The sequence below is a fragment of the Schistocerca nitens genome, chromosome 3 (genome assembly GCF_023898315.1).
Source record: "Schistocerca nitens isolate TAMUIC-IGC-003100 chromosome 3, iqSchNite1.1, whole genome shotgun sequence".
Taxonomy (NCBI): domain Eukaryota; kingdom Metazoa; phylum Arthropoda; class Insecta; order Orthoptera; family Acrididae; genus Schistocerca; species Schistocerca nitens.
This window is the reverse complement of record NC_064616.1, coordinates 782,915,963-782,942,122: the sequence shown is the minus strand read 5'-3', so window position 1 is coordinate 782,942,122 and position 26,160 is coordinate 782,915,963. Positions and strand designations below refer to the sequence as shown.

The 26,160-nt window shown below is 37.5% G+C and overlaps 1 protein-coding gene across 4 annotated transcripts in view; it reads right to left on the bottom strand.

The window, feature by feature from the left end:
• LOC126248795 (uncharacterized) overlaps positions 1-25,705 on the bottom strand; it is a 119,221-nt gene extending 93,516 nt beyond the window's left edge. For 3 of the 4 annotated variants that reach the window (XM_049950185.1, XM_049950181.1, XM_049950182.1), the window contains exons 1-3: positions 25,501-25,705; positions 22,991-23,138; positions 2,398-2,599 (exon numbers count right to left, since the gene is read on the bottom strand). In XM_049950185.1, coding sequence (XP_049806142.1) covers positions 2,398-2,599; positions 22,991-23,137 — 349 coding nt within the window. In that variant the 5' untranslated portion in view covers position 23,138; positions 25,501-25,705. Of the gene's footprint in view, positions 1-2,397; positions 2,600-5,283; positions 5,343-22,990; positions 23,139-25,500 lie in introns of those variants that run through there. The other variant, XM_049950183.1, reaches the window with a different exon arrangement.
• Between the last annotated feature and the right edge of the window lie 455 nt (positions 25,706-26,160).

Sequence of the window (26,160 nt, the reverse complement as noted above, 5' to 3'; positions counted from 1 at the left end):
CCAACTTGTCACAAGCGAGCAACCTCCGTGACTGAGCAGATGATGCTGTTTGGATAAGAACTGACCCAGAGCGCATTTTGGACAAGCCCTCCACCTCCCCGAACTTGTCATCTAAATGCTCCACAAAAAACTGATGCTTGGTTGGCATAAAAGATTCACTATCAACTTGTTCACGGGCCATCTCAGCAATTTCTGACTGCAGATTCAGCATCACTGAAAGGTTCATCATTGACTGTTGTGTGTGTGTTTGAGGTTTACGGGCGCTAAACAGCGTGGTCATCAGTGCCCAAACGCATATCATTGACTGTTATGCAGACAAGAATTCATGGAGGTGTATATGAAGTAAACAGCTATATAAGCACTCCCCCCACAAGTCTTAAAAAAGAATGGTTGAGTCCACACACTGAACAAATACATTGAACTGCAAATCAACTTATTTCAAATGAGTCAGCTTAATTTGCTAAGTGACAGCTCCATTTTGATTTGGTGAGAAAGCAGACTCCATTATTATACACCCATGAAAGTGATGCTTCAGGCATAGAGGGCCTTCAACAATTTTACATGTGAAACTGTGACTGAGCAAGTTATACATAAAGTTATGCATGACCTTATGCTATTGCAATAGGTTACAATCTCATACAAATTTGAGAATGCTTGGAGACTTAAGACTCATCTTGTGGACAAATATCTTCAAAATTAAACACTGCAGGGCATAGGAGTGGCAGCTTTATATGCCAACCTGAACTGTAATCTCATGTCTATTTTGCTGCTCAGAGTTTCTACTAACGCTGCTGCTGTGTTGACGTGACTTTACTAGAATAAAAGGCATACAATGCCTATCAATCTCACAGAGAGCACAATTAACAGCTTGACATATTACTGTATATGGTGCATTGCTGCTTGGAGTAATCACACTTTCATTATTTACACCTTACCAAAGTGACATCTGCTGCATACACTTCAAACATTTTATAAATCTATTTTCAGGTTTTATGTAATGTCATGAGTTCTACAGTGTGACTAAATTTCAACACATAACTTTTAATATTATTGCCATTATTACTGTTCCTTTATTTACATAAACCAGCATATCATAATTTATAAACAGGCATAACTGCACTGAAACATTTCAACTGAAGCACAACCAAAGTTACCTTTGAATAAATTTTGTTTGTGCTGTTAGCAAATTTATCACACACACACACACACACACACATTCACTAACAGATAGTATAACTTGCAAAATGTGATGAAATCAACAAAGTTCTGAGACAGTCACAATTATCTTCACAGATAATGGATTTTGACCATCTCAAACTACCATCTTCAGATCAAATGCAATGCAGCAACTGGATCTGAAGATGGCTCTTTAAGAGTGTCATTAGTACAGCAAACTGTGGTTGCGTAAAAAAAAAATTGGAAGTTATAATTTCTTTTCTTGAAGTTGCACTGTACGTCTGACAGAAAAAACTCTCATCTATACAATTAAGGTGATGACAGCTAATGATCCCTTCAGTGCAGCTCCACACCAAGCTCGAACTCATTTGAGAATCGGCAAGATGGCGCGAGTAACGACAATAATGTGTGTGTGGATAAGCTGAGACTTTAGGTCTTATGAGAGGAGTGCTAAGGTGGACCATGCAGTTGTGTTGACCACTGTGCCAAAATAATGCCGTGGTCAGCACATTTGCCTAGTAAGCAGGAGCCTCAGGTTTGAATCCTGGCCCGGTGCAAATTTTTAACTTTCCCCATTTATAAAAGTCAGTGCCCACTGACAGCTGTTGTCTTTAACTTCTTTGTGTCTTGAAAAGAATAAAACTATAAGTGGGGTAAGGAAAAGGAAACCCTGTATCAGGATACTGTCACATACAGTACTGAAATACGTTATGCCCTACATTCTTGTCTCATAAATGTTGATCAAGTAATAAGGATGGTAATGACGAAATGTGAAGAAAATATGTCAATATAGTCAACATAATTGTACAGGAGGTTATGAAGTGAACAAACAATCCCCCCCCCTCCCCCCTCCCCCCTCCCCCACCACACTCACTTTTTTTGTCAGGGCTACATTTAATCATTACATGTAATGGTATAAATTGCAAAATTTCCCCTCACAATTAAAGTATCTGGCAGATAGTATGAGTTAAGTGTCTTAATAAGCACAAGTTCATTTAATCAGAACATATAAAACTTACTTTTTATATAACAACTTGTTAAAATTAATTAATAATTTAAACACTTATGTCATTATACATTGCCCATTGCCTTTGTATAAATAAAAAGTGTACCATAGATGACACATAAGAAGGGTTTTATATTCTGCATGCAAGCAGCTACTAGAACAATGAAAATGAGTTCAACACACTAACTATGAAGTGCAAAATTCAGACCACATACCTGGAAAAACGACTGAAACCTCATTTGCCCAAGGGTGCTTTGCAGCAGGTACCCAAGTAACTTCTTCTTCAGGTTTTAAACATCCAGCAGTGAAAATTGCTACACGATCATCATCTCTAACTTCAATGCCACTCTCTACACTATACATACAAAGTAAATCATCATTTGGTGGATAACGATCCTTCATATTTCTAAACACGACCTGTAATAAAATACAGAAAATGCAAACAGATATTTTAAAGGGTATCTCTTTTTTTATGACAACGATGGAGCTGCTAAAAAACAGAAGCAATTATCAAGTCATCATTCACATACTACAGACAGTGCATCATATGACAATCTTATAACAAGTCACTCCTTAATGTTAAACTGCAGTGGCTGGTCACCTAGAAGAAGACATGCACCTAGAACATCAGAGCAGATGATGAAGGTGAAATGAAGAGAATTTAGCTAACCTCTACACAGTGCCAACAAAGAAACTAAACAATAAAAGCTATTGGAGATTGTCACAGTGAGCAAAAAGGTGTGTGTTTTGTGAAGTGTGATGGGTGCTCGGCCACGTTGGTGCTTTGATTTGATGACATACAATCAATTAGTGTATTGATATCGTAATTTTTACATGTGTCATCACTGAATATTGCTTACACTTTAAAATATGATGGCAATTTTAACAGTGAAAAGGTATTCTCAAATTTATACAAAAAAATTATTTTCATGTTTTTGTGGGCTGCATAATCTGATGGACTTTGATCAGTAATTGCCATGAATGATACCTGAATGACTGAGATGAATCGTTCCTTAAATCTTCAGTTTCAGAGTAATATCAATTTTTAGCACAGTAGTAATTATCAAAAAAACTGGTTCACTCAATAAAAGAAAACCAGCTCATTGTGTACTTTGTCAGTGTAAACCTATTTTATAAGGTAAAATGAAAGTAAATGTTCATAAATCTCAAAGTGCAGCCAGGTAGAATTGTCAGAGATGGGCAATATTTCAGCAGGCAAATGGCTCCCCATTCTCAAGGTATGAACTGTAACTAAGATTGTTCATATATGATTTAAATCTGTTGTGCAAAACATAGAAGAAAGCAAACTGGAAGACAAAATACAACTGGCAAGTATAATCAATACCTGCCAATGAAAAAAAAAAATCAGAGATTACTACACTCAACTATTATCTTAAGCCAACAGCTTATTACACAGAGAAATGGTTTCAACTTGACACCTCTGATGTTTTAAGAAAGAGTAAACTGGGTCCTACAGAGAATTTAAACAAAACCCCCCCATTTAATGTAATATCAACTGACTCCATCAGGACAATAGTTTGAAGAGTAGACTAAAATCTTTGTATTAGAATAATCTTTGACATGTCCGGTAGTGAAGCATAGCTCTACAATCACAGACTTGCTTGGCTCCTGTAAACAAATGTATCTATTTGGTTCACTGCAGTGATGGCTTGACCGATATAATATACCAAGCCACATCTCAGGGGAAAGGGATACATCCCAGCCTTATACAGACCTAAATCATCATAGCAGGGCCTGGTCTTCAAGGGTTGTTGAATAACACACTTCACATTGTTTCTTCCCAATACAACCAAATTTAGTCACAATACTCCCTAACAAAGACAAAAAAGTTAGCATCTTGGGCGCTTCTTCCTCAGTCTCTTAAGAAAAAAGACGAACGACAATGAAGAAAATAGTTCTTATATTTAATAATTCAGCTTTTACACAAATTATTATACGGTTCTAAAATGTAATGCAAAATCGCAAGGGTCTTTTTATCTGACACCCTGAGAAATGTGTGGCAGTGAAAGGATTAAGGTAAAAATCTGTGTAAGAAGGATTCCTAAGCAAGCCATGTCCTAATGTTAGCTTCACCTTATCTCCTAACCATCAAGTCAAGTAAAGGAACCTTTATGACCTCTACAGCAAATCGAATACCACGGCTGAAAGCGTTTTTGTGGTGAAAAAACACGTGCAGAGAATCACTGGAGGAAGGGCAAATGACAAAGGTGTCATCCACATCTCTCCCTAATCAAGAAGCACACACAAAGGCTCATCCTTTAAAATCTCCCACAAAAAGATTGGACACTATGGGAGACTAACTGCTCCAATTAGCCACACCTACAGTCAAAGGAACTGGCTGTTGAATTACGAAAATTTAAGAACTTGAACTGAAAAATATGTGGAAGTTAATAAACATGTAAACACAGAATTATTAAGGTGCAATCCTTGCAATATGAGAAAGAAATTCACTAAATTCACACTATTCTGTTTGCATGAGCCTACCTGATGACTTAACAAAAGTATCTAGGTGCTGAGCTAGACAATATGTCAAAGATTGAAGAGGAATGCCTTCCTCGTGAACTTTAGGAAGGCCATAGAATCTAGGGCTACTGCAGCAATAGAGTGGAGACTTACTGGTCTCCCACAATGAGCTTCTATTGAGGAGAGTTGATTTGCCTATACATCTTTCTCAGAACAGCACTGAACCTGCAGTAAGGCAAATCACTGTGGATATACGCATGTCAATCCAGCAGAACTACGACACTGCCCTTTTAATGGGCAGAACAAGCTTTTCAGGATCTTCATTAAAAGAATTTATGGCTGATTTTTCCACAAGTTAGATCATACTCTAAGGCAAACATGCCTTGGTCAACACACAGCACATTTATTTCCCTTCTGACCGACTCAGTAGCAACTATAGAAATTTAAATACCGGTTGCTCATGTGTGATGAAGGAGGACAGCAAAGGGGAAGCACCTGCAAGTCAAGGAACAATCACTCAAGTCATGACAGGTTGGAGAATAACACATACAAAAATAGAAGACTTGCACAAATTTATACCTTAATTCTTCAAGCCAGGAACCTGAGAAAGTACTCACTTGCCATTAGTGTCTGAAGTGATGGTACACCAACCACAGTTGCCAGCTGCAGACTCACAGGTAAAACTGCATTGCTCTGCCATCTGTTGACAATCGACAACACTACTTCATCACCTAAGTGTAGGGATATCTGTGCTGAGACACCATTATGATCTTTGTCAAAAAGTGAGTGAGATAGAAGAAATCAAGATCCACAAACTACATCCGTGAAAAGAAAAGCACGAGTGGAGTGGCTACTAAATATTTCAGTGCACAATTTAAATACAGATTATCAAGCCACTGAAAAGACAGAGTGGGATGTTCATACACATGACATACTTGGTTTTAGAACAGAACTTAGGGAAACTACTGAGGAGAGACTGGGGAGTAGGAATTTATTTCAAAAATTGATACAAGTATAACACATTATAAGTTCATTTTATGTGAACATATATGTTTTAAATATAATAAAGGCATGTTGTTAACAATTCCTGAAATTTTCATTGACATTTGACACCTAACTGCTGTGCTACAACAGTTTAAATGAAACACTGACAAGGGTACAGTGTCTACTCGTCATCACCAATTTTTTCCAAATTTATGGCATATGTATGGCTTAGCCAGACATGTAAGTGACAGAAGTCAAAGCTACAGTTAGAAAAAAATTACAGTTTTGGCAGTGGCTGGTCAAGGCATAACCCATTTACATAAACATTGTTGCAGGCAGCAGTTGACATGGCAGAAAGGTTACAGAATGGTAATCCAACAGTCATGGAGTCAAGAATTTTTTTTTTATTTTCAATTTCTACATTACTTACACTGCAAATAAGCCAAATAATGCGCAATATGCCATGTTTATTGACATTTTGATAAAAGACATGAAAAGAAAAGGCAATAAAAAATTTGTGACAGTAAATAAATTTCCAAGAAAGGATTGTAATGAAAGCATACAGGACTTCATATAATGACAGTTTCATTTTGACCTCTAAGCAGCATTACACGTGATTCACTGCCAAAGTGCAAAGTGTGCAGTGAGAGAAAACCTTTTATGAATGTAAACCAAGTTTAATGAATTATTTAGGAATAAAGAGATGATTCACTGAAAGGCAGAATTGCTGTGCTGGTCAACAGACACAAACGAAAGGTACAGAGCTTTGCTTTGCTTCCTTTCTTTCTCAAGCTGTAGGAGAAAAGACACACACACACACACACACACACACACACACACACACACACACACACACACGTCTCCCTACACGTGCGAGTGCACATGCTTCTCCTACAGTTTGAAAAAGGAATCTCATTTTGAAAGCTAGCAAAGCAAAGCTCTGTACCTTTTATTTGTGTGTCTGTCAACGATGTAGCACTTCTGCCTTTAGGTGAGTCATCTCTTTATTCCTAAATAATTCATTATTCCCAACCAGAACTTTCCGTGCACTACTGTAAACCAAGTTTGTTTGTTTGTTTCTGCGGTATTTATAATGTGTGCAAAATTCCAAGAAAATAACTACTTCCTTTATCATGAATATAACCCCAGGATATGTAAATCATCAACTGTAAAATAATAAAAGGATGTAATTTTATATGAGATATTCTCATGTATGCCTTACAATCCTTTGCTTGAAAGTTGTTTGCAGAGACCTCATGGGTGCTGTAAGTACAATCTTTTCTTGTAAATTTATTTGCAATTCCAAATTTTCCTTATCTGCCTTTTATGAAAATATTATTAAATACAATATATTGAGCATTATTTTGGTTTATTTGCAACATAGCTAACGTAAAAACAGAATAAAAATAAGCTTCTGGGTAGGACTCGACTGCATGACCCTTAAATTATCATTCTGCACTTTTTCCATCATGCCTACCACTACCTAACTGCTCATGCCTCACACAACCCACTACCAAAATAGTATTTTTTGCAAATTCTTGGCCTTCTGGAGCTCCCAACTCTGTAACTTTCATTTCTGACCAAGCCCTGCATATACAAGTGGTGTTCAATAAGTAATGCAACAAATCCTTTTTTCTCAGTCAGTTTCAGTTGAAACAATACAGAATATTTTGTGGGAGACAGTTCCTATAGTTTCATGAAGTTCCAACAGGTGGTGGTGCTAAACATAGTCTTCACAAAGGCATCTGTAACAGATGTGTTCCAAGCACTGAGCTGTCAGTTTGTTTTGGCAGAAAACCAGAGCATCACAGATACTCACAGGCATTTACAGAATGTCTACAGAGACCTGGCTGTGAACAAAAGCATGGTGAGTCACTGGGCGAGGTCTCTTGCCATCACTGCAACAACATCGCACAAACTTGTCCTATCTCTTGCATGCCAGCCAGCCACACACAGCAGTGACTCCTGCACTGTTGGAATGTGCAGACACACTCATTCGGGGTGATCAATGCATCACAATTTAACACCTTGCTGCTCAACTAGATGTCTCTGTTAGTAGAGCAGACTCTCACATCCACCAGTTGGTGTTCTCAATATAATAAATGCCCACTGGGTTCCTCGCTGCCTAACAGAAGACAATGAAGAGTAACAAAGGGCCAACTGTGCGGAATTTGAGGCAAAACAAGTGCTATACAATTGTAAGAGGTACAGAGGTGAGTGAGTGTGCCCCAGGGCTTACTCCAGTTCACTACTACCAGCGCCACATCATCAAAGTGCCTGTGCTTAACAAACAAACTATTGCACCACAATTTAAGAGCAAAATTAAAATAGCTTTTCCATACTTCATCAGAGTAAGCTTAAGTACATTTATGTTAACATTGTAAAGTCTCAAAATGATCAAATGAATATGTCAGGCAAAAAATATGATTTTAAGAAAAAAATAAGTGGTGCTGAATAATAAACCCGAAAACATAAAAATTGGTCAGAATACGCAAAGGTATGCCACAATTAAAAGTTACATGCCTCAACTTCCATCAGTGCAATATTTTGGTTAAAACTGTCATTTTTATGAAAAACTGAAGCCACTAAATATGACACTTAGAAAGCTGAAAACAGGGTGTATACGTGGACAAGGAAAAAAATTCCCGAATTTTTCCCGGATTTCCCGGTTAAAAATACACTTCCTCCCGGATGAAAACACACTTTTTCCGTGTAATTAAGTGACAGTATATTTTCCCTCTGAACTGTAAAACTTATCAATCCTTTGAATGGTTACGTTTTTATACACGGGCGTAGAATTTCCCGGCACTTTAGAAAATGAAACTTAGGGAAGAAGACTCCTTTTGGAAAGATTTGTGATGTGCTGCAACATGTACACTGCATATTTTCGTATTACAAAAATATAAATTCGAATTCCACTAAACACCGCATGTTACTTTCCGAACCATTGTAATTGAGAGTGCGATGCGCTTTTGTAAGCCAGTCATAGCTCTTGTGACGTGATCCCACCAGCCAGTGACACCGAACATTCAGAGCATAGGACACGTGATGTAGTCAGCTAATAGCATCATCACTGTTAAATAGCGCGGATACACAAACAGGAAAGTTAATGTTTAAATTAATATACATAGCATTGCTACAAGAAAAGCAAAGCTTTCACATATAATATTGGTCTCTAAGGTTAGTAAGCGGCAAGAGAAGCTAAGCTTTCACATATAATGTTGATATTTTTTGCGCGTGTTACACTTTAAGATATATCGCACAAATGCGCCAGTAAAATTTTTAGCCGAGTCCAGTGATTTGTCCTCAAAATTATCCACATATAAATTAGCTACCGCAGAGGAGAGAGAGCTTCCCTTAGCACTACATCAATTTGCTCATAATAATGACATGAATGTCAGATCTTCTGGGCTTGAAATACTTCTACTAGATGGCTCGTCATCAAATGCTCTGTGGTTTAAGAAATTCATCGTACATTCTCGCACATAGTTCAATTTATGTAAAAGGAAATTTACTTTGAAAGTAACACTTTTCAAACCACCATTCGCATCATTTTCCCGCGACCTGTTAGAAATAGGTTCGTTTCAGTAGTCGTCAGAGAGCGCCAGATAACGCGCCACCGCGCTTTGGCAGCTGATATGATGCAGGAAGCCCGTATGTTCATACATGTAAAACATTACAAGATCTTACATTATGTCACAAAAGAAGAAATCAGAGGATACTCCAAGAGCATCAGAATTTCGTGAACCATACTAAAATGGCACATTTGAAGTGCATACTTAAAGAGCACAGTCGTATGTCCAGATTCCCAATGAAGTAGGCCTCGAACTGATATTAAGCTTTTCTGTGTGGGTTTCGGGATGTAAATTTTCTTGAAGTACCAGTACTGTATTAACTCATTTTTGATTCTTTATTACGGCATAATGTCACACGTGCTAGAAGATGAAAACGTGCATTTGAAATGCAGCGAGCAGTGGAAATTAGCCAATAGTGTGGAACTAAACACTTTGTTTCAAACACATTGACTGCCTCAGCGTGAAAGATTAATAAAAACCAAATTTCTTTAGCAAACCGAAAAAAATACCTTCATTGTTCTACAATGCGATTAATGCATGCCTGTCAGAAAAGTGGAAGTAAAATAAAATCTGAAACTAATAACGTATATTAGCCTTCCGTAATTATGTGAATGTATTTTGATTCACTTGATAGCTCCCGGCCACAGAAATCCATTTTGTTTTCATTTTACGTCTCTTATCAGAAGACAGGAAACCTTTTTATTTTTTAAAATTTTCTCCAATCATCAAGAACACAACAATTGATATAATAACCATACAAGTCCACAAAAAATTAATATATTTTTTAAATCTTTACCAAAAAGAGTCAAACATTTAAAATCACTGACTAGTAATACACAGAAGTGCCACATATGGCACATATTACAAAGTTTTATGTCATGTCGGAACATGAAAATCATCAAATGTGAACAGCAACATTAGTATTAAAAGAAAACAAAAACAATAGGAGAACTTTTTAAAATCCTTTACCAGAATGAGTCAAATACATAAAATGATTCACCAGTAATATGTAGTATTACAAAATTGTATACCATGTTGGCATGTATGTGGCACTGCTGTGTATTACTGGTCAGTGATTTTAAGTATTTGACTCTTTTCATTAAATATTTTAAAAAGTATTAATTTTATTGTGGACTTGTACAATTATGATATGAACTGTTGTATTATTGATGATTGGAGAACATTTTAATAAATAAAAAGGTTTCCTATATCCTGATAGGGCACCCCTTTCCCAAGGTTTCCTAACAGCAGCAGGAGTAGTGAACTGCCATTATCTGTATGCACTGTAAACGTTCATTGCACATTTTTGACATCTTTGGAAGTGACATTTTTGACTTTGTTATGTAAGTTTAAAAATGATATGTTCTCTGTTTTTTTTGGCCTACGCTTAAGAATTTGGTAACAACTGTATTATGCATGAGTGTAAATTTGGTTTTCTGCCATGCAGGATGATTTGAAAATGGGTCTCGGCCCGAAGCCAGCCACTGAATGAATAAAACGTAAAAATTTGCAACAGACCGGTTTTTCATTCTACTGATTAACAGAAATTGCTGACCCAAGCTACTCCAGCATGCTGGACGTTTGTTACATTGTTTTGTTTACAAATACATGTCCATAGTCCTGTTACATACTGAATTTCCTGCGCCACAGTAATAATAATAATAATAATAATAATAATTTTATTGTCGTTCAGGTGATTACAGCAAGAGACAAAGTCAAGAGCATATAATTCTACATAAACTACTATATCGATGTAAATTGGTTTACATAAAATAGGTACACATTAGAATACAGTATTTTCATCTTCAAAGAATTCATCAATGGTGTAAAACGGATTGTCCACTAGTAGCTTGTATAATTTAGCTTTAAAGATATTTACAGGCAGTTCTTTAAAGTCAGCACTTAGTCTATTAAACATCCTTAGCCCAAGAACTAGGTAAGAGTTATGCGATTTTGATAATCTATGATATGGTACGTCTACAGATGTTCTGTTTCTAGCATTATGGCTATGAATATCACTTCTCAACACAAAATTAGAAACATTGTTTCTAATGTACATTAAAACATAGTAGATGAATAAGTTTACTACTGTAAGACACTGCAATTTAATGAACAGAGGTTTACAATGTTCTGTTTTATCAGAATCCAATATTATTCTTATTACTTTCTTCTGTAAAAGTAAAATGTCATTTACATGACAGCTACTACCCCACAGTAAAATTTCATAAGAGATGATGCTTTGGAAGAAGGCAAAATATGCTGATCTCACATAGTCATTGGGAACATGTCTTTTTAAATTTCTAATTAGATAAATAACTCTTGAAAGCCTAGCCAATATATTTTTAATGTGTGGTTCCCACATCAATTTATTGTCAATAGTAACACCTAAAAATTTAACTGTTCTTAATTCCTGGTAGTTAGGAATCTCTTTGAGGCTAAAGTAAAGTGTCTGGGTTTTGTTTTGATTTAGCAAGAAGCCATTAGCTTTGAACCATAATGAGGACTGAGCAAGGGTATTTTCGGTCAGTGTTTTCAGAGTACCTAGATCAGAGCTTTTATGTAGAAAAGTTGTATCATCAGCATACAATATTGTATGAGAATTTATGAATAAGGGCAGGTCATTAATCATTAGTATAAACAGTAAAGGTCCAAGCACCAACCCTTGAGGCACTCCGTACCTAACATTAACCAAATTTGATTTCTCCCTACCAATGCACACAATTTGTTGACAGTTCTCTAGAAAAGACTTGAACATATTTATACTGTTGTCATCAAAACCATAGTAAACTAGCTTATTCAGCACAGTGTCATGCTCTACACAGCCAAGGCTCTGCTCAGGTCACAAAATGTGGCCTGGGCATAGTCCCTAGCCTCGAACACATCTAGGACTAATTTTACGAGGGAGTCCATTGCATCCGTTGTGGATTTACCTTTCCTAAATCCAAACTGTTTATCACTAATTATATTTAGTTTACCCAAGTAGGCACTAACTTGCTCATACATAATAGTTTCTAAAATTTTTGAAAACACTGGGGTTATGGATATAGGTCTGTAACTAGCAGGACAGTTCTTTTCCCCTTTTTGTATATGGGCACAACGCTAGAAATTTTTAGTATGTCGGGGAACTTACTTTCAACTAGACATCTGTTAACACAAAAGGTTAAAGGATAAATCACACAATCAATAACATCTTTCAACAAATTACATGACATATCATAGTAATCAACACTAACTGGAGGTTTGAAATTTTTCACTATTTTTAGGATATTTTTTGGGCTCACTTCTGTGAAAGTGAAGGTGCTTGGGGGAAGCTTTTCAAAGCAGCTGTCCATAATACTAAGTGCATTTTCAGGTGGTTTCATTATTGAACTACTAATTTCTTCAATGGACTGAATGCAATATTTATTAAATTCTTCTGGGGTAATGGCAATTTCCTCTTTGTGTTTAGTGTGTGCAATGGAGTGTATTACACTCCAGGCTTTCTTCCATTTATTATTAGATTTTTCAATGTTTACTATGTTATGCAGTTTCTTTGCTTCATTTATTGCCTTCCTATACTTGCATTTAGCTTTAGCATAAAGGTCTTTATACAGTTCTGATTTACTGGTTTTGTACAGACTAGAATACAGCATAACAGTATTTTTCAGTTGCCCTAACTGTGGAGTATACCATTCCTTCGTTTTCCTTTTCTTGTAACTACTACTAATATTCACTGTACATTTTTTCAGAGGGATGTTATTTTCAAATACATTTAAAAAGACGGAGAAAAACTTTGTGAATACAATATCAGCTGAACAGTGTTGAAGCCTAATAAAACATGTGTCCCAACTGAAATAAGTGAGGGCATGTCTAAATCTATCCATACTCTCTCTGCTCACTGGTCTAGTAATCACAGTTTTAGTTTCTGGTTTGCTGCAGTCTGAAGTTACATTATTAAGACTAAGATATACTGCATCATGGTCTGAGAAAGGGAAACTAATTACATCAGTGGACATACAAGTTCTCTTAATATTTGTAAATATATTGTCTACACAGGATGAGCCTCTGGTAGGTTTGCAGTTAACATAGTACAGGTTAAATTGTCGAAGCATATTTTTGAGCTCTGTCACAGTTTTTCTGTCCTGCAGGACATCAAAACTTGAATTGATATCCCCTCCAATGACAACATTGTATTTTTTCCATTTCGGTATACATATGTACATTAAGAGTTCCTCAAGTTTCTCCAGAAAGATATGGGGGTCACCACGAGGTGGCCTGTACACTACTACTACCATTAGCTTAAGGCTCTCAATTACTAGACCTGACATTTCAAAATGCATTTCATCACAAAGGGTATTGAGATCTATCCTGCCACAGTTTGGTGCAAGAGGTGTTTTTGCATATATTGCTACCCCACCACGTAAGTGCTGTTTTCTGCAATAGCAACTAAGTAGTGTGTAATCATCCAATACTTTGTACCCAAGCTCATCCTCTTTACACCAATGTTCACTTAAACATAGAATATATATCACGTGTTCATTTGAAAATTCGTTGACAATTAAGTTTTTATCTGCCATGCCCTGAATATTGAGGTAGCATATTTTAAACTCTACTTTAGGCATGTCTTTTTTTGCATATTCTCTTAGTTGACATGACCTACTGTTACTGCATGAAAGTTGACCAGGTTGTGTCCTTATGTTACTAGAACACCCAACCTGGTCTATGCACACAAGTTTTTTGTCATCTCAGTTGAAACATAATCCAAACACATTACTGGTCTTTTTTCCTTCTCTAGCTTATCCAATACTATTCCAATAATTGTATCACTTAAAACACGTTTACCTAGATAACTGAAATGTTGACCATGCTTGGTATGCCATTCTCTGCTACAACTACTGGTGTTAATTAAGGAAACATTCTTAAAGTGCTTGCAGATAGCTTTGTACTCCTTGTTTGTCTGCTCCACTTCCTTATTCACACATGACCACTGGGGCAAATCATGTCGATAAGGCACATTAACAACAATCACGTTGGTGTGGGTTAACATTCCGAGAGTCTTCTTCAGTGTCGAAGTAGCAATCTTCCTTTCGTTTCTGCTGATGTCGTTTGCTCCGGCCATTACCACTACAAAGTCTCTGTCCACGAGGACTGTGCTTTCTTTCTTTATTGGTGTTGAAACATCTCGTAAACCAGCTCCTGATTTAATGGTACCTTCTATTTCAAACTCGTTAATCACACGAGGTCCGCTTTCCGTTAACATAGCTGCTAATCCTCTGGCGTAACTGTCTGAATAAATCTTGATTTTACGTTTTTTCTTATACCTTACTTGGCTGTTCGCTAAGTTTTGAGAGTCCTGCACCACCTTATCAGATGAGTGTGCTGATACAGTTTCAAAGTCATCTGTGTTTTGAAGCGAATAATATTTGTTATTTAATGGTAACACAAAGTCCTGCCTATGTTTATTGTTAATATGTTTGTAAGCGCTCCCCTTCGATTTTACAGTTACCCATCTACTGCTAGGCCTGTTGTGAGCCGTTTTAGTCGTAGCTTCACTTTCTGGAAATCCTTCCATAGGTTTGGGGATATTAAGACATACCTGATGACCACTCTCTTCCAATTTATACTCTTGCACTCCATTAAGGAAGCCAAAAGAAAATGGTGTAGCCCATTGATAAAGTGGAGTATCATGTTAATTCATTTCCAGCATATGTGGAAATGTTGCAGTTTTTAGAAGCCAATACAGACGGCTACAAAAAGCATAATTACAACTTTATGACTACCCCTCACATTTGTTCCTCCTGTTAGTACTTTTTCATGTTGTGTGCCGGTGCAACTCTGCCAGTCATAGAATTATATGACACAGCACAAACAGTCTTGCATGTAGTTTGTACCTCAAGAATAGCACAGTATTTACCTATTGAAATATCATAGTCTTAGATGATTCTACACAGAAGTTCTGCCATGACATACCAAAACTGTCAGTATGGTGGTAAGTGCTTAAAATTCACATCAGAGTAAAGATTATCACACACAAATTAAATAACTGCCTCATTGTTATATCCACTATTAGAGGATTAAAAGATAAATGTCTGCAGTTTCATCTATGTTCATTAGCAATATGAATAATTGACTAAAGTTCTTCCTTCCACAAATGACTTAGGCCACACTAAACAACTTTACAAAATTTAATTGAAGTAATTAAATTAAAATTTAGACTCATTTACCATAAACGATTTACAATAAAAATCAATGCTTCATATCTGAAGTCAATATTTGCTCCCCTTTAATGTCCTCCATACCTCAGTTCAGATTCTTCTGTGAGCCACTTTCAACAGGCTCATCTTCTGATGTGTTTAGTTCATCATTCCCAACCCATCCCCCTTATCATAAACACAATTTCCTACAAAAATTTGTTTGGTGATGTTTCTTACAGTAGATTGTGGTAATATGGAATGGTAATTTTGAACTACCTGTTAACTGCAGTATGTTTATTTTACGCAACATTTCTTTTTATAATACTGTCTCAGAATTTCATAATCTGCAACCTGAAATTAATCCCATTACATTTCTTTAGCCGTAATTGAGAAATTGTATACTGTGTAGTTTGTTTATCACTGAAACTTGGTTTAATACAGACTAAAATTAAATTCAAATTAAAAAATATTTTAAATTAAAATTATAACCTGAAGAATGCAAAAACCAAAATTACACGCAAGTGAAAATACAATTAAAATGTCTGCCATTTTTAAAATTATTACAGGACCTATCCATATGAAAAACTTTGGCATCTACAATAGACAAGTAATGCAGAATTCATACAAGTTTATATGCCAAATACCTTCACAGATGAAGACATTGAAGAAATGTATGATGAAATGAAAGAAATTATTTAAACATAGTTGAAGAGGACGAAAATTTAACTGTGATGGGGGACTGGTATTTGACAGAAGGAAAAGGAAGAGAAAGAAAAACAGTTGGTGAATATGGATCAGGGGAAAGGAATGAAAGTGGAAGCCACCAGGTAGAATTTTGCACAGAGTTTAAATTAATCATCACTAATTCTTCATCTACAAATCACAAAAGAAGGCTGTATAGTGGAAAGATCTGGAGAAGAATGGATAAATTGGTAGAAGCCAACCTTGTGGAAGATCAGTTTGGATTTCAGACAAATGTAAGAACACGTAAGTCAGTACTGACCCTACAACTTGGGTTAGAGGATAGGTTAAGGAAAAGGAAATCTACATTTATAATATTTATAGATTTACAAAAAGCTTTCGACAATGTTGACTGGAACACTCTCTTTGAAGTTCTGAAGGTAGCAGGGGTAAAATACCAGGAGCAAAAGGCTATTTAGGCAGTTATACGAGTTGGGAGGCATAAAAGGGAAACAATGGTTGAGAAGGCAGTGAGACAGGGTTCTAGCCTATCGCCAATGTTATTCAATCTGTACATTGGGCAAGCAGTAAAGGAAATGAAAGAAATTTTGAATTAGGGATTACAGTTTAGGGAGAAGTAACAAAAACTATGAGTTTTGCTGACGACACAGTAATTCTGTCAGAGACAGCAAAGGACTTGGAGCGGCTGAATGGAGTGGGCACTATCTTGAAAGGGGGATATAAGGTGAACAACAGAAGCAAAACAAGGATAATGGAATGTAGTCGAATTAAATCTGGTGATGGTGAGGAAATTATCTTAGGAAATGAGACACTTAGGGTATTAGATGCATTTCATTATTTGGGCAGCAGAATAACTGATGATGGCTGAAGTAGAGAGGATATAAAATGTAGACTGGTAATGGCAAGAAATGTGTTTTTGAAGAAGCGAAATATGTTAACATCAAATATACACTTTATTGATAAAACGTCTTTTCTGCATGTATTTGTATGAAGTGTTACCATGCATGGAAGTGAAACATGGATAATAAACAATTTAGACAAGAAGGGAATACAACCTTTTGAAATGTGGTGCTACAGAAGAATGCTGAAGGTTAGGATGGTAGATCATGTAATTAATGAAGAGGTACTGAACAAAACTGGGGAGAAAAGAAAATTGTTGCACAACCTGACAAGAAAGGATTGGATGATGGCACACTTTCTGAAACGTCAAGGGATCATCAAATTAGTACTGGAGGAAAGTGTGGGTGGTAAAAATCATAGAGGCAGACCAGGGGATGAACACAGTAAGCAGATTCAGAAGGGTGATATTACTAAAATAGTTCACCAAGAGCCCCAAGAGCCAAGACATGGACATATATATTTCCCATATGCTGGAGAAGAGTTACTGGTTAAAATTCTTCTTGCTGCTATGAGTCAGTGCACACCATTGGCTGGGAGCGAAATGGGCAGAGCACGAGATAGTGAATGTTTATTCAAATGTCTGCAGAGATGGTTTCCAGGATGTTGTTCATATTGCTCGCACGCTGCAGACGAATATTCACTTCATTGATGGTGGGGAGCCATGATACTGCCTGAAGCCTACAGCCAGCCCCTCTACTGAAGTTACATGTGTTCTTAGAAATTTCCATTATTTATCAACTTTTCTTCTATAAATGTTGGTTTCCTTAGCCAGCACATGCACATCATTGAAATCAATGTCGAGGTCATAGTTCTTGTGCTGTTCCCCTAGCACCAACTTCATGCTTTGTTTAATGTGTTCCTTAATATGTTCTTTAACAGCCCTCCCTGTTCCACCTAGACACACTTTGCTGCAGCCACACATCATTTCATAGACATCTACACTGTGGGGGCAATCAGGTGCATCCATTTTCTGTCAGAAAAGGTCTTTTCCTCTCTCTCTCTCTCTCTCTTTTTTATACTGAAGAAAGTGGTCTGAAGACCATTTTTCCTTAGAATTCTGCTTAGGTAATCAGTGGTCCCACAAACAAACGGTAAAAGCCCAGAAACAAATGGTAAAACCCCAGAGACAAACAGTAAGACTGAGGAGGAGGTTCTTCATCCTTCCTATTACTATAATTAACATTTCACTTAAAAGCCCCAGCTATGAACAAACCGCCATAGCCATTGGCCTTCATTGTCTTCTTTAAAAAATCAAACTCCAGTTCCAAGCTGTTGTCGTTGCTGATACAGAATGCACATGAAGACAGTGTGTCGAGCACTGCTTGCTTCTGAGCTGGATAGTGGTCTGAAATGGCATCTAAATACCTGTGTGTGTTAGTAGGCTTTCTATACACACTGTTTCCTAGACTATTGTCAGATCTTCTATATACCAACACATATAGAAACAGGAGACTGATCTCATTCTCAACCTCCAAAATAAAATTGATTTTGTGGTGAGTACCTCTTAAGAAATTGTGGAACACACGAAGCTCTTCTTCGCCAAGTGGCCATATATCAAATGTGTCATCCACATAGAGGAGCCAACAATATTCCATAAAAATGTCAACTGCTACTAGCAACAAGGATGGTTCCATAGCAAGACTGTCAGACTGTTCATAGAATTCACTACTCCATTTAGAATAGCTCAAGCAAAGACATAACCCAATGAAGTCACAGACATCTGGAGCAACTCTCTCACTTATGATCTTCAGTGTATCTGATACTGGTATAAATAAGGATGTCGCATCAAAGCTAACAAGAATGTCAGCTGCTATCTTCACTGTGCATATCATTTCTAAAAAATGTTTTGAATCTTTGACAAAAGGACTGGTTTTTCCAACTAGATGTCTCAATTTTCCAGACAAATGACTTACTAAAAAGTAAGATGGCGAGTTAATTCCACTCACTATAGGTATCAAATGAACCGATTCTTTGCACCTCTGTCCATTTTGCTTCAAGTTAATGGTGTGGACCCACCAATAGTAGCAGGAGGAATTTTAACCCATAACTGTTCTCCAGCATAAATGTGTGTGAAATCCCTTTCCAACCAATGATGTTGACCCACCAAAGGTAGCCACAGAAGTTTTAGCCAATAACCCCATTCTTTGGCATTAGTACAGGAAAGCTTCTCTTGTTATCTGATGATAATGGCTCACCAATGGTAGTCAAAGGTTTTTTACCCAATAATCCCACTTCTCCAGCACAAGTGCAAGAAAACTCCCCTTTATAAGAGAAGGTGACACCACAAGATCCTGAAGAACATTCCAGAAGAGAGATCGAAACATCAATTGTTTGGAGAAATATGACATGGTCCAACAGCCCAGATGATTTTAACTCCAATATGACACCCGACTGCCATTTAATGTTCAAATATGTTCATGTGGTGCATCTCTCTTCTCAAGTGATTGGTAATTGGTGTGTTTTGATTTATGTACATAAAATGTACCTTTGTCAGTCTTCAATGGCAGTTTTGTTCTCATGCTTGTGAATGGGGTATTGCTCTAACTTGGCATGCTTACACTTCTTGTATAATCATAGATGAATTCTAATTAAAGCTGTCATAAATTGGCTTTCAAAATAAAAGCAGATGTGCAGTAGCTACACAATGAGATTTCTTTTCTCCATCCAAATTTATTTCACGACTACTTACGATGTTCTGACTATCTTCAGGTGATAAAAGAATACTGGTACACATTGCATTACATAATAGCACCTGTGATATCAGAAATATCACATGCATAGTTTCACAATCTTACAATAACCTGTGCTGATGAGTGTGTCTGAAGTCATCCGACTTACATAAAAAAACCTGTGATTAAGCATACTACTCTTTTTTGAATGTTCTCTATCCCCTGTATTAACCTTACATGATAAGGAAATGTGCGCAAAGAAATGACATAACAACATAAAAAGTAAGATCATCCAGGCATAGAGGACCACATGATACAGTTTGAAATTTAAGTAAAAACAAATAAAATCAGTGAAATGACCTTTATTCTTTGCAACAATAAATGGAGTCAACAGGCCTCAAAATACGACAACAGATGTGCTTTATTTTAGCGTAGTACCTTACAAATACATCAAAAAAGTAGTTGTCAGCGCGTAGCCTAATTTTGCATTGTATAGGGGTTTTTTTAATGGGTGCCCGAGTAATGTCTATGATATTTGTGTGAAAACCTGTGGCAGCATCTTTAAACATTATTTAATGTTCCCCATTTATGAAAGTAGCACAAAACTTTTCACCACCTTTAAATGTAGAGGAGAACCCAATAAATCTTACAGCTACCCTCTTGTCAAAACATTAAATACACACTGTTGAAATATGACATATGGTCATACACCACTAGCTTTTACATTGACGATACTGAATCTACGACATCAAACTCACAAGATTGAACAATGCGCAAAAAGCACATGAAACCATAATGAAAGATTGATGGCAGTGAATAGCTTTGAGCCATTGCTGCTCTCTTTGTACTGAACTACCCACATCTTTGAGTAGCAAGAGGCCCAGAATAGCCCATCACCTGAGGCAGAGTACCATAGAATATGATGCACATTGAGGTATGCACAGATTACGAACAGGTGGAGAATGTGTGTGAAGAAGCGTTAGAATCTCTCTGTCCACAGCATCATGTGGTTGCAGACTGAGGGATCCCATAATAATCCCAATTGCCATATGCATCACAGCAGCAACTGCCTTTAATAAAGGGACAGAAATAGGGGTTTGCTGAGTCAATCAGGCTAACTTCCAAAGTGTTTTTTTAAGCCAGTTTCTCACCAAATGATTCTCATTTGGGGATAAAGTAAAGATCTCAATAGTTCATGATGTACTATTTAATCTTTACACATATGTATGTGTATATACAAAATAAAACTTTGCATTTTGTTCTGTTTGAATAGAGAACCAACTTTATAAGTAAATCCTCCCGGAAACATTTAATATTAGATGTTCTGCTTCCAATTTCCATGGTCTGTGACACAGTGATCTTTGTATTTACTTGGCTTCAGTCACACAACTGGATGACTACATAATATTTATGGTTTCATACCCCTGTATACTTTTTTCTTTTTTGCCATCACAACATATTTCCTGAGAGACCTAGATTTCTTGAATTTTCTTCTCTTAACTGAAAATTGCACAGTCATGACTCGGGACTACACCACTTTCAAAATGGTTCATGCGTACCTGTGGCAATGAACACAGTATTTTTTTTCATATCCAACTCTGCCTCAAGTAACTTGACACTCTCGAGGCACAGTGGTACAATTGTACCACTGCCATTTGAAAATCATCATGAAGTGATTCAAATAGGGTTACACTTTAAAACTAAGGAAACTAGAATTCATGTACTCCAGCAACATATGTGAAATGACAGTAGATATAAATGTAGTTTTCCAACCTTGCAGTTAACATTTTTTATCTTCTTCTTCTTCTTGCTGTACTATTTTTAGCTCTCGATAATAAATTTCCATGCGGCATCTACAAAAAGCAACACTTTCTGAAATTAAGAATGTTATTACATTCCACTTACAATGTGGGTAAAACCAAGCATTGTTGCCTCACATACGTGCATAACTGAGAGGTCACACAGATTTCAGCATTCCAATAGAAGCATATACTCAGCTCCTTGTGAATATTAATATGATCAGTGTCTTAATCACTGTGCCAAATAATTTAGTATCAAGCTCAGAAACACTGCTCTCATATCCATATTATATTTACCTGCCTTGGGTCGACCGAAGTGTACGATCCCACCCGTCTGCTTTGACCCGTGACGTAAGGCTGTTGTGGTGTGTGACGTCAAGACGGCGCGGAATTTAGTTTGTGAGAGTGGCGTGTTTGTAGGTGTCGTTTTGATGCGATCGGTGGTGCTCTCTGGTGGTGTGTTAGGTGATGTTTTTGGTTTAGTTTGCGAGTGTGGCGTCGTGTGTGAATTTTGGTAAATTGCTTTTTTATGTCTTCGGTAGGTATGGATATGACTGACAGGGTCAACAGTTTTCAGTTATCAGCTATGATGGGGGACAGTGCGTTGTCTCTAATAAAATTTCTTCAACTATTCGGATTTTTGGATGAAGTCGTGAAATGTTCAGTATATCATGAAGAAATGAGGCTTACTTAAAGTTCCAGCGTCTCGGACCAGGGACGGCTGTATGTGGAGATGTCGTAAGTTTAGCAGGTCAAGGGAAGTGTTCGATCCCAATGTGTGGCTGTGAATGTTGGTATTGGTATCGGGAGATGTTTTTGAGCTATATAGGTCAAGGGAAGTGTTAGGTCCTAATTTATGAGATCGGTAGCTGCTGTTGACCTATATAGGTCAAGGGAAGTGTCCGATTCCAGGTGATATTGTGTTTAGTGGTACTTGGGGAGTTTTGTGATGTCTGTTTTTTTTCGTCATTTTGCGTGGTTTTGTATGGGGGTGGGTGTCTAAATTTGTTTGTATTTAGTTTGTCCCCACCCAAAAACCTCCTATTTCCTGCGCTTGTCCCGTTAGTGTCGTTAGGCTTTTTGTGGAACGTGTGTGTGTTCATTTTTCGATGTATTTTTGTCCTCATAATTTGTATGTAACGACTTTATATGCGCCATATTGGAATCGTGGTTTATGGTCGTTTCCGCCATATTTGTGACGTCATGGGTCAAAGCAGACGGGTGGGATCGGACGCTTCCATATTTCCCCTGCCTCTTGGTACATTGCCTTAAATGTGAGTCATGACCTGACCTCTCATTCATTTACATTATATCAGTCAGGATTCTCCATTATCATGAAGAGCTGAAGAAAGCTTCACAGTGTAAATATATGTCCCTCTGAATGAATAAGCATACCATGTGTAATGCACAGATAAGTTACCTTTTAACATAAAAGTAAGTGAATGCTTCATAAGCTCATGACTGACTCACCAATAAGACACACTGTGTTATTAATTACTATCCCATAAATACAAATACTTACCTTCCCAAAATCAGATGCTGATATATCTGTGGTATGAGGCCATATTATATCTGGAAGCAGACTGTATGTTCCAACATCAAGATTGGAATCATATCTTGCTGCTGCACCATCAACAATATTTGTCTCCATTTCAGAATCATCATTCATTCTGGAAAATTAAGCATAATAGTCTTCATCTTCCATGGATTAACACTTTCAGAGTTTTAATGATCCTTTTAGTTACAAATTTACCGATGATTAAAAAAACACTTATCTCTCTCTCTCTCTCTCTCTCTCTCTCTGATCCACTAATTCTTGCACACACACACACACACACACACACACACACACACACATTTGCTCTCTTTGTTTTAAAGTCTGGCTCAGAACAGATGCTACATAGCCAGCCAACCCACTTCTCAGTGCAAATCTACCACCATATTATCATCTCAGATTAATACACCGCACTTCATATGTGTATTATGAAAGTAGTTGTGCAATATCCTACTTCTGCAATGAATTAGCTGCTGTTATGAATGCACAGACAAACAGACTTCATTTATAAATATCTGTTCATCTGTATTATAGTAAAACAAGTTCCAGAAAGATTTACTGTTTTTTATTTTCATTATATACATTTACATTTCTGCATTTTTAGCAACACAAAAGGATTCAGTATACGGTTGGTATCATTATGCACTAATCTTCAAAGTTACTATTTCTGCAGTCAGACTAGAGATCAGTGACCAGAAATGTTGTAAAATCACCTCTAAGCTCCTATGACTGCTCAAATATGTATGTAACTTTCAACAAAAAATAACAAAACATATATGTAACTAAAATAGTTAATATTGATATCACTCTATAAGCAAGCAAGCAAACACACACTCTCTTCCCCCCCCCCCCCCCCCATGGCACCTCTACTTGGGGCAAGGTAGATTGAGGGGGGAGGGAAAGGGGGAGAGGCATCCCTGGCCCACTAGCTCCTAGAGAAAGCAAAAAATTTAGTGTAGTCAGGTGTTTTTCTTTCAAGACAATGATTTAAAAGTTGGTATTACACAGGTCTTTAACAGGGTCGGAACGAACTTTTTTATTACTGCTTATTTGGTTGGCTTCATTATGCACTAATATTCAAAGTTATTATTTTTGCAATCAGACCAGGGATTAGTGACCAGAAATGTTGTAAAATCACCTTTAAGGTCTTCTGACTGCTCAAGTATATATAGCATGCAACAAAAATCAACAAACCCTATATGAAACCATATGTTAAAAAATTTGGAATTATTAACATTGTATCTCTCAACACAAACACATTACGAAGGGTGCCCATACCCGTGCGGGCTCCCCCCACAAGTTCTCAGGGAAAGGAAAAAAATACAATGAAGGTAGGGATTTTTCTTTCAACACAATGATTATGCAGGTTCTTAACAGGATCAGAACTGGAACTTTTTTATGTCTACTTATACGATTGATATCATTACGCACTAATCTTCAACGTTAATATTTCTGCAGTCAGACCAGGGCTTGGTGACCAGAAATTTTATAAAATCACCTTAAACCCCTTCTGACTGCTCAAGTATGGATACTGTGCACTAAATGATCTCACACTCTCACACACACACACACACACACACACACACACACACACACACAAGGGCGCCAATACAGGAGGGTAGGGTAGGGTAGGGTAGGGTAGGGTAGGGTAGGGTAGGGTAGGGTAGGGTAGGAGAGGAGGAGAGGAGGAGGAGGAGATTCGTGTTTAACGTCCCGTCGACAACGAGGTCATTAGAGACGGAGCGCAAGCTCGGGTGAGGAAAGGATGGGGAAGGAAATCGGCCGTGCCCTTTTAAAGGAACCATCCCGGCATTTGCCTGTAGCGATTTAGGGAAATCACGGAAAACCTAAATCAGGATGACCGGACACGGGATTGAACCGTCGTCCTCCCGAATGCGAGTCCAGTGTGCTAGCCACTGCGCCACCTCGCTCGGTGATAGGGTAGGGGGGTGTGGGTGGAGGTGGCATCCCCCTATATACACATATTTTGCCATTTTATGGCTATTCACAAGTCGCCACTTGTCTTCCAAAATATTAGAAATATTGTAGGTAGGTAGGTGGCTGGCTGGCTGGCTGGCTGGCTGGCTACCGCGCCACCCCCCCCCCCACCCACACCACGAGCCCCAGTTCTAGCCCCAGCCGCCACCGCACCTAGCTTCCCCCCCCCCCCCCCCCCAAACACGTAGCGCGCACCTAGCTTGCTTCCCCCCCCCCCCCCCCCCCGCCACCTTGCGTTTCGGCGTCCTTGCATAACACAAGACTACAAACTTGCAAACCAGTAGTGCCGAAACTCGGCAGGTGTTACCATCGTTGCGGCGTGTGATACAACATAGGCCACAACATAACTTCCATACCAACATGTAACTAAAATGCCGAGATCACATCTCTATCACATCAATGGCTGCCTAATACAAAATCATGTTTTCGGGAAATTGGAGTTGTCAAAAATGAATAATCGGTTACTTTTATTTACAAACCTGACACACTGTAACTGATTTCACCTGCAATCGATACTCAGATAAGGCCAATGTAGCAATAGGCGACAACAAGCAAAAGATTACAAAGTACACCTGATCACTACTTCATCATCCACACAACTGTAACCCTCAACATGACAGCCGTTAACGATTGACAGTTTGACAAACGTAAACTTTGGAAATACACAAACCATACAAACCAAAGATGAACCCTAGCGGCGCTGAAGTAGTGACTAGTCGAAACTTCACGATATAACGATATCGAAACCTTTTTTTATTTTTATTGGCTTCTAGCATAGATATCGAAATCACAACCTCATGAGCCTACTACTGTCCGCGAATATTATCTCTTCAACTTCAGTTAATCTATGCTTTCTAAGTTTTAATAACCCTTTTAGTTACCAATTTATTGATGGTCGGATAATAAACACTACTATCTAAACAATAATAAGCAATTCAAAGACATGATCTACATAATACCTAAAATCAAAGCCGCTCCTTAGCCACATCCAATTGTTTGTTCACTAGTATTTATTTGTTTAATATCTATCTTTAAGCATACTGCCCAGTGAAGTGAGTGAAGTGTTATGAAACAATGTGTGTATAGTGTGTGCAGTGACTGATACTGAGACATGAGTGAAGAATGAGGCATTACATTAT